This window comes from Triticum aestivum, chromosome 7A (genome assembly GCF_018294505.1).
Source record: "Triticum aestivum cultivar Chinese Spring chromosome 7A, IWGSC CS RefSeq v2.1, whole genome shotgun sequence".
In the NCBI taxonomy this organism is placed as follows: Eukaryota; Viridiplantae; Streptophyta; class Magnoliopsida; order Poales; family Poaceae; genus Triticum; species Triticum aestivum.
Window position 1 is genome coordinate 501,011,899 of NC_057812.1, and position 9,803 is coordinate 501,021,701.

Genomic DNA, 9,803 nt, shown 5'->3' on the forward strand with positions numbered 1-9,803 from the left:
CTCTTTTTTTGTTTCCTTTGTTGCTTTATTTATTTTATTTTGTTTCTACTTACAACAAAATACTTATTGTTGCTATTTTTATTTTTTTCAGTTTTTTGTTCTGTTTTCTGCATTATTTTTTTTGTTTTTTGTTTTTTGCTTTATTTTTTAATTCTTTTTGCTTTTAGTTTTAGAAAAATTATAAACTTTCTGTTAGTGCCATTAGTTTTCAAATTTGGAAACTCTTTTTTTGTTTTCTTTGTTGCTTTATTTATAAACCGGTGTGAGCGCCCTTCGGTTGGTGAGGTTTTAAAATTCATAGTTTTCAAATGAACTCTGAAAAAGTTGGCATAGCATGTGCATGTACAAAACGGACAATGGTATCATACTCGTCTGTTACAAAGTTGGCATGTTATCATCATAATAGTTGCGGGAGAAAGTCTTCACTTTTTCTTCGCTTGTGTCGTTTGCTTATTGCGCCGTAACCATCGATAATCTTCATCGTTTATCAGGATGCTTGGGTCAGCCTTGACTTTGAAGGGGGGAATTTCATGAAACTTTTCATACTCTTCAGACATGTCTGTCTTGCCCTCCACTCCCAGGATGTCCCTTTTTCCTGAAAGAACTATGTGGCGCTTTGGCTCATTGTATGATGTATTCGCTTCCTTATCTTTTCTTTTCCTCGGTCTGGTAGACATGTCCTTCACATAGATAACCTGTGCCACATCATTGGCTAGGACGAACGGTTCGTCAGTGTACCCAAGATTTTTCAGATCCACTGTGGTCATTCCGTACTGTGGGTCTACCTGTACCCCGCCTCCTGACAGATTGACCCACTTGCACTTAAACAAAGGGACCTTAAAATCTACTCCGTAGTCAAGTTCCCATATGTCTGCTATGTAACCATAATATGTGTCATTTCCATTATCGGTTGCTGCATCAAAGCGGACACCGCTGTTTTGGTTGGTGCTCTTTTCATCTTGGTCAATCGTGTAAAATGTATTCCCATTTATCTCGTATCCTTTCCAAATCATTACAGTCGAAGATGGTCCCCTGGACAACAAGTACAGCTCATCACAAACAGTGCTTTCACCTCTGAGACGTGTTTCCAACCAACTGCTGAAAGTCCTGATGTGTTCACATGTAATCCAGTCGTCGCACTGCTTCGGGTGTTTGGAGCGCAGACTGTTCTTGTGTTCATCGACATACGGGGTCACCAAGGTAGAGTTCTGTAGAACTGTGTAGTGTGCTTGAGACCAAGAATATCCGTCCCTGCATATTATTGAGTCCCTTCCAAGCGTGCCTTTTCCAGTCAGTCTCCCCTCATACCGCGATTTAGGGAGACCTATCTTCTTAAGGCCAGGAATGAAGTCAACACAAAACCCGATGACATCCTCTGTTTGATGGCCCATGGAGATGCTTCCTTCTGGCCTAGCGCGGTTACGAACATATTTCTTTAGGACTCTCATGAACCTCTCAAAGGGGTACATATTGTGTAGAAATACGGGCCCCAGAATGACAATCTCGTCGACTAGATGAACTAGGACGTGCGTCATGATATTGAAGAAGGATGGTGGGAACACCAGCTCGAAACTGACAAGACATTGCGCCACATCACTCCTTAGCGTTGGTACGATTTCTGGATCGATCACCTTCTGAGATATTGCATTGAGGAATGCACATAGCTTCACAATGGCTAGTCGGACGTTTTCCGGTAGAAGCCCCCTCAATGCAACCGGAAGCAGTTGCGTCATAATCACGTGGCAGTCATGAGACTTTAGGTTCTGGAACTTTTTCTCTGGCATATTTATTATTCCCTTTATATTCGACGTGAAGCCAGTCGGGACCTTCATACTGAGCAGGCATTGAAAGAATATTTCTTTCTCTTCTTTCGTAAGAGCGTAGCTGGCAGGACCTTTATACTGCTTCGGAGGCATGCCCTCTTTTTCGTGCAAGCGTTGCAGGTCCTCTCGTGCCTCAGGTGTATCTTTTGTCTTCCCATACACGCCCAAGAAGCCTAGCAGGTTCACGCAAAGGTTCTTCGTCACGTGCATCACGTTGATCGAAGAGCGGACCTCTAGGTATTTCCAGTAGGGTAGGTCCCAAAATATAGATTTCTTCTTCCACATGGGTGCGTGATTCTCAGCGTCATTCGGAACAGCTAGTCCGCCGGGACCCTTTCCAAAGATTACGTGTAAATCATTGACCATAGCAAGTACGTGATCACCGGTACGCATGGCGGGCTTCTTCCGGTGATCTGCCTCGCCTTTGAAATGCTTGCCTTTCTTTCGACATTGATGGTTGGTCGGAAGAAATCGACGATGGCCCAGGTACACATTCTTCCTGCAGCTTGCCAGGTATATACTATCGGTGTCAAGTAAACAGTGCGTGCATGCGTGGTATCCCTTGTTTGTCTGTCCTGAAAGGTTACTGAGAGCGGGTCAATCGTTGATGGTCACGAACAGCAACGCCTTTAGGTTAAATTCCTCCTGTTTGTGCTCATCCCACGTACGTACACCGTTTCCATTCCACAGCTGTAAAAGTTCTTCAACTAATGGCCTTAGGTACACATCAATGTCGTTGCCGGGTTGCTTAGGGCCTTGGATGAGAACTGGCATCATAATGAACTTCCGCTTCATGCACATCCAAGGAGGAAGGTTATACATATATAGAGTCACGGGCCAGGTGCTGTGATTGCTGCTCTGCTCCCCGAAAGGATTAATGCCATCCGCGCTTAAAGCAAACCATACGTTCCTTGGGTCCTTTGCAAACTCATCCCAGTACTTTCTCTCAATTTTTCTCCACTGCGACCCGTCAGCGGGTGCTCTCAACTTCCCGTCTTTCTTACGGTCCTCACTGTGCCATCGCATCAACTTGGCATGCTCTCCGTTTCTGAACAGACGTTTCAACCGTGGTATTATAGGAGCATACCACATCACCTTCGCAGGAACCCTCTTCCTGGGAGGCTCGCCGTCAACATCACCAGGGTCATCTCGTCTGATCTTATACCGCAATGCACCGCATACCGGGCATGCGTTCAGATCCTTGTAGGCACCGCGGTAGAGGATGCAGTCATTAGGGCATGCATGTATCTTCTCAACCTCCAATCCTAGAGGGCATACGACCTTCTTTGCTGCGTATGTACTGTCGGGCAATTCGTTATCCTTTGGAAGCTTCTTCTTCATTATTTTTAGTAGCTTCTCAAATCCTTTATCAGGCACAACATTCTCTGCCTTCCATTGCAGCAATTCGAGTACGGTACCGAGTTTTGTGTTGCCATCTTCGCAATTGGGGTACAACCCCTTTTTGTGATCCTCTAACATGCGATCGAACTTCAGCTTCTCCTTTTGACTTTCGCATTGTGTCCTTGCATCGACAATGACCCGGCGGAGATCATCATCATCGGGCACATCGTCTGGTTCCTCTTGATCTTCAGCAGCTTTGTCCGTTGCAGCACCATCGTGCACATCGTCTGGTGCATCTTGATGTTCAGTAGCATCACCGTATTCAGGGGGCACATAGTTGTCATCGTACTCTTCTTCCTCGCCGTCTTCCATCATAACCCCTATTTCTCCGTGCCTCGTCCAAACATTATAGTGTGGCATGAAACCCTTGTAAAGCAGGTGGGTGTGAAGGATTTTCCGGTCAGAGTAAGACTTCGTATTCCCACATATAGGGCATGGACAACACATAAAACCATTCTGCTTGTTTGCCTCAGCCACTTCGAGAAAATCATGCACGCCCTTAATGTACTCGGAGGTGTGTCTGTCACCGTACATCCATTGCCGGTTCATCTGCGTGCATTATATATAATTAAGTGTGTCAAAAATCATTACAGAACATCATGAATAGATAATTAAGTGACCAAATTAATAGAAGTTCATCATCACATAAAAACCAAAGTACATACATAGTTCTCATCTAACAACATAAAGCTCTGCAGAGCATCTAAATTAATTAAACCATACATTGAAACTATGTAAAACATTTCAATGCGAAAACAAATGCGATCATAATCGCAACCAAGGTAACAACTGATCCAACGGCATAATGATACCAAGCCTCGGTATGAATGGCATATTTTCTAATCTTTCTCATCTTCAAGCGCATTGCATCCATCTTGATCTTGTGATCATCGACGACATCCGCAACATGCAACTCCAATATCATCTTCTCCTCCTCAAGTTTTTTCATTTTTTCCTTCAAGAAATTGTTTTCTTCTTCAACTAAATTTAACCTCTCGACAATAGGGTCGGTTGGAATTTCCGGTTCAACAACCTCCTAGATAAATAAAATCTATGTCACGTTGGTCGGCATAATTTTCATAAACAATAAATGAACCAATAGTTATGAAAAGATAATATATACCACATCCGAATCATAGACAGGACGAGGGCCGACGGGGGCGGATACCAAAACCATCGCACTATATAAGATGCAATAATAAAAGTAAGAAAATAATACAAGTATCTATCTAAACAAACAAGTAATAATATTTTTCCTTTCAGAAAGAAGATAAGAACAAGAGGCTCACCACGGTGGTGCCGGCGATGAGATCGGCGCGGGTGATCGACGGCGATGAAGACGGGGACGGGGCGTGACGGACCGCTAAACCTAGATAAATATTGAGGAAAATGGAGCTTGGCGGTCGAGCTTGGAGAGGAGAAACCTTAAGTAGTGTGGCTCGGGCATTCCATCGAACACCTTGTGTGCATAGGAGGTGAGCTAGAGCACCACCAAGCCCTCTCCCCCTCGGCCAGAAAAAACAGAGCAGTGTGCTCTGCTCTTGCGCGAGGGGCTATATATAGGCAGAACCATTGGTCCCGGTTGGTGGCATGAACCGGGACTACAGGTAACCCTTTGGTCCCGGTTCATGCCACCAACCGGGACCAATAGTGGTGGGCCAGGAGCCAGGACCATTGGTCCCGGTTCGTCCCACCAACCGGGACCAAAAGGTCCGGACGAACCGGGACCAATGGCCCACGTGGCCCGGCCGTCCCCCTGGGCTCACGAACCGGGGCAAATAGCTCCATTGGTCCCGGTTCTGGATTGAACCGGGACTAATGGGCTAAACTGGCCTGGACGAAAGCCCTGTTTTCTACTAGTGTTTGATGCAAAAATATTCCACACTATGTAATTGGACTTGGGGATGCAAATGTGTAACCTGTAGGGTACCTTCCAACCCTCTTTAGTTCCCAACCAAATGAACTAAATTTCCAAAGTCACATCAGTTTTTGAAACTTTTAGTTCATTTGATTGAACTAAAGAGGGTCGGAGGGTACCTAGTCCTCAGAAATTTTCACCCCTAATTGGACTCTCTAATGCAAACCTTCTTTTTTTGCCAATGTTTTCACTGCTACTTAGCACAGACCATCATATGCTAAATACTTGTTCTTATTATGCAGGTGTATGATGAGCAGTGCTAGTAATTTTATGAAAAATGTGTATGTGAAAAGAACACCTGAAATTAGTAAAGCGATACATGTTTACTCTAGTGCTCTGAAAGCTACATTAACCTGGCAGAATATGACCACGCTTCAGGTATTGTTAAAAGGCTTATCAGCATTTTCTTCTCTATATTTGGATCAGTGATTTTCACTGGATTTTCCTTCTCTTGCGTTAGGAGTGTCGTGAGGCCTGTGGTGGCCAAGGTTTAAAGACCGAGAATCGCCTTGGAATTTTCAAAGCCGAATTTGATGTTCAGTCTACATTTGAGGGTGACAATAATGTTCTACTCCAGCAGGTTATTTCATTTATTGTTGTTCATTGTCCATGCATGTGTCTGGAAGATACTTCAAACTTGTCTTCATTGTACCTAATTTAATCTTGTTGACGCAGGTAAGCAAAGCCCTATACGCTGAATTTTTAACGACGCAAAGGAAGAAGAAGCCATTCAAGGGATTGGGATTGGAACATCTGAATGGCCCTTGCCCTGTTATTCCCCATAGTCTGACAAGTGACATATTAAGGAGCTCCAAGTTCCAGGTAAAGAATTTTATTGCAGTTCGTTAGTGATAAGATTTCTCTGTCTGGAGTCCTGGAAACAGCCTCTTGCAGAAATGCAGGGAAAGGCTACGTACAAAAGACCCAAAGTGGTCGGACCCTTCCCTGGACCCTGCGCAAGCGGGAGCTATGTGCACCGGGCTGCCCTTCTATTATTATTATTGTCATGGGATAAATCATGTTCTTATGTTGGCTATGTGCATATGGCTAGATGGATTTGTTCTGCTTGAGGGAGCGGGATTTACTGAAACAGTTCGCAGAGGAGGTAGCTCGCTATCTGGCACAAGGGGAGAGCAGAGAAAGGGCTCTGATGCTGGTAAATTTTACTTTCTACTGCATATTTTCTTGCTGATCTAAATTTCCATTAAGATTAACGTGAATGACATTCGCACAGAGCTACCAAATTGCTGAAGACTTAGCTAGAGCATTTACTGAGCGGACAATTTTGCAAATATTTTTGGAGGATGAGATGAATGCTCCTGCTGGTTCTTTAAAGGTATACTCACTTCCCACCGATGACTGGAATCATCAGAATGATGTGTAACTTCTTTTCTTGTAAAAGTAATCCTCATTATACCTTGAATTTGTCATTCGCAGGATGTATTGGGGTTACTGAGGTCTATGTATGTAATGGTGTGCATAGATGAATCTGCATCTTTTCTGAGATACGGTTATTTGTCGCGGGACAATGTAGCCACCGTGAGGAAAGAAGTCATGATACTGTGCAGTGAACTCAGGCCCCATGCGCTTGCTATTGTCGATTCTTTCGGAATCCCTGATGCCTTTCTCAGTCCACTTGCTTTCGACTGGATCGAAGCAAATGCTCTATCTTCCGGGAGCGAATGACTATACACCTTCAGACCCCCAATGAGGACGTAGCCCCGTAAATGTTAAACTATTACAGATGGGGCAGCCAAATGCAGATTACTAAACAAAGACAGGTGCATAATGCATTTGGTGCTTCATGTGGTTTACACAGTTTATAATAATAGTTGTTGAAGTGTACAGTCGAAGATGCTGATCTGCGCAGAAAATAGGGAATTTGGTGTATGCATCAGTTCATGTATTGTCTTGTCTAAATTACGCCAATAAAACTGAATAAGCTGATATGGCCCAGGGGCTCACAGCGTAAATAGTGTACACAATGTTGTTTGGTGTAAATTCTTTCTTTTTTGACAATATGTTGTTGAACCGTACACAAAGCAATAAGCCAGAGCCAGTGCAAAATCCGTTGGATTGGATTTCATGACATGCCGAATTCTACAGGAATCGAGTGAATGATGTGTTGTCTGGTTGTGCTAGAGCAAAAGCGCCAGAATGTTCCAAAAGATTACGTGGATGGCATATATGGTTATAATTGAAACAGAGAAATAAAATTTTGTACTATTCGACTTGATGGAAATTTTCATATAGAAATCCATGCGAAGTAGATCATATGAAAAATTCATATGGTTTTCGATCCTACAAACCAACAAAAAGTTCTTTAAGGGCATCTCCAACACCGACCCATAAATTTCCTCCTGCATATGTCGGCGGACACTGATCCTAGAGACCGCCATCTAACGCTGTCACATACATTTCAACAACTATTTGAATTATCCAGATGAACATCTTACAAACCGGGCAGATTTTGATATAAACCAGATGAAGTTCATATAAACTAGGATATTTTTTACATAAAATTAGACGATTTTTTGCCCCATGAACTAAAAACCTAAAACAGAAACCCTAAACTACACTATACTTGACAGCGGCATGGCCGGCGACTCCTCCGCCATCGTCGTCGGATCCGACGTCGGAGTCGTCAGAGTCGGGCTTCGGGCAGCGGAAGGGCGCGTGCAGTGCGGCCGCTGCTATCGAGAATCTGCGTTGGGGGAGAGGGCGGCGGTCCTTGGAGGAGGCAGCATTGGCGGCGACGATTCTCGCTTTGAGACCACTCCTCGTCGTACTTGGCTAAATTCTTGTACATTTTTTTAGACAACTAAATTCTTGTACATTTTTTTAGGACTCTGCTAATGTCTAATTGTTCGGATTATTAGCAACAGATTCACACGATTTTTCCTCTCTTCATTAAAGTAGGTGCATGCATGGGACTGATTTCTTTAAAAGAAACCGTGAACATATGGATTCTTTTTCTCCATTGTTGCATGCATGCATATAAAACAAAAATGATAATGTTAGCAGAGATTTCATCGAATTCAAAAATACAAAATGTTTTGTAGCTCTAACCGTCGCTCCGGTTGAAAAACCGTTTTCACATAAAAGATTCGTGACGACGAGACCTTCAAAACTAGATCACATATTGATATATTTCGATGAATTTTTTTTGGGTGAAAAGTTATCAGGCCCGGGCTGGGTAAGTTATCACATCTGTGATAACTAAGTTACCATCTTGTTTATATAAAAATTACCGGGGCATAAAAATGGTCCTTCAACCTTCTCCCCATGTGCAAATGAATTAGAGGACAGAAAAAATGATGTGATCCTATATCCCCCCTCCCCCTATTTCAAAACATCAAAATGTTCTGTAAATCAAACGGTTAATCCAATCGAAAAATCATTTTCACATAAAAAATCTGTCACGGCGAGAGCTTTGAGACTAGATCTCATGTTGATATGTTCCGACAACTTTTTTCTCGGATCAAAAGTTACCATGACTGGGCTACGTAAGTAATCACGCATGTACTACATATGTTACCATAATGTTTACACGGAAATTACCGAGGTATAACCTGGTATCTCCAACCTTCCTATCATGTGTTGGTGCGTGAGTTATCACGTATACGATGCGTAGAGTATCAAACTATTTACACAAAGGTTATCAGGGGGATGTTTTTAAAACAACCTCCTCGCCAAAGTTATCGAGACCGAGGCACATAAGTTATCATGTATGCGTTGTGTGAGTTACCATGCTATTCACACAAAAGTTACCGAGAGGATATTTCATCAATCCCTCCCCCCATGTCAAAGTTATCAGAACCGAGGAATATAAGTTATCTGGTATGTGATGTCCGAGTCACTATGTTATTCACATAAATAGTTGCTAGGGGGATATTTCATCAACCACGGTGTATGATGAAAATATTTTAGGGTCAAAAATGTTACCATGGTGTGTGTATGTGAGTTATCAACTTTGTTGTGCATACTTTACCATGTTCTTTACATAGAACTTACCTGTTATGTTTTCAAACACTTTTCCTCCAGAGTCATAAGTTATCACAGAGTTTGTAATTAAGTTATCAGGTATGTGGTGTGTATATTATCATGCTATTTTACTCAGAAGTTATCGGGTTGTGTGTTTTCAACACCCCCCACCCCAATCAAAACTTTTTTTTGACACAAAAACCTCCTCTTTATTAAGTTGCTACAAAAGTAGCATCAGAAACAATCAACGGGAGGATTTCCCTGGGGGGGGGGGGATCCAACCATACATCAGGAGGTGAGAACTCAAGTCTAGCTAGTTCATGGGCTACACCATTGTTGTCTCTACTACAATGGTCATACAAGATATGAGTGAAATCAAGAGACATAAAAAAACAGTCATCAAAGATGGCACTGGCTACTGAAGATGAATAGCCCTCCTTCAATGCAGCTATTACCTCCAAGTTATCCGAATTAACTTCAATTGTGTTGCAGCCTGCTATACGTGCCAAGTTCAAACCAAATCTTATAGCAATGGCTTCTGCCGTGAAAGCATCATAGCTTCTGCTACCCCAATCAAAACTTGTTGTGATGTTTGTACGTAAGTTATTAGGGTTGTGATGCGTAAACTATCATCATATTTACACAGAAGTTATCGAGGTTATATCTCGTCAAAACCC

The 9,803-nt window shown here is 42.8% G+C and overlaps 1 protein-coding gene across 1 annotated transcript in view; it reads left to right on the plus strand.

Moving 5' to 3' along the window:
* The window catches only part of LOC123147817 (acyl-coenzyme A oxidase 3, peroxisomal), a 43,924-nt gene extending 36,693 nt beyond the window's left edge, over nucleotides 1–7,231 (plus strand). The window contains exons 8-13 of the mRNA XM_044567128.1: nucleotides 5,385–5,520; nucleotides 5,603–5,722; nucleotides 5,818–5,964; nucleotides 6,194–6,298; nucleotides 6,377–6,478; nucleotides 6,580–7,231. Coding sequence (XP_044423063.1) covers nucleotides 5,385–5,520; nucleotides 5,603–5,722; nucleotides 5,818–5,964; nucleotides 6,194–6,298; nucleotides 6,377–6,478; nucleotides 6,580–6,828 — 859 coding nt within the window. The 3' untranslated portion in view covers nucleotides 6,829–7,231. The remainder of the gene's footprint in view (nucleotides 1–5,384; nucleotides 5,521–5,602; nucleotides 5,723–5,817; nucleotides 5,965–6,193; nucleotides 6,299–6,376; nucleotides 6,479–6,579) is intronic.
* Nucleotides 7,232–9,803: the final 2,572 nt, after the last annotated feature.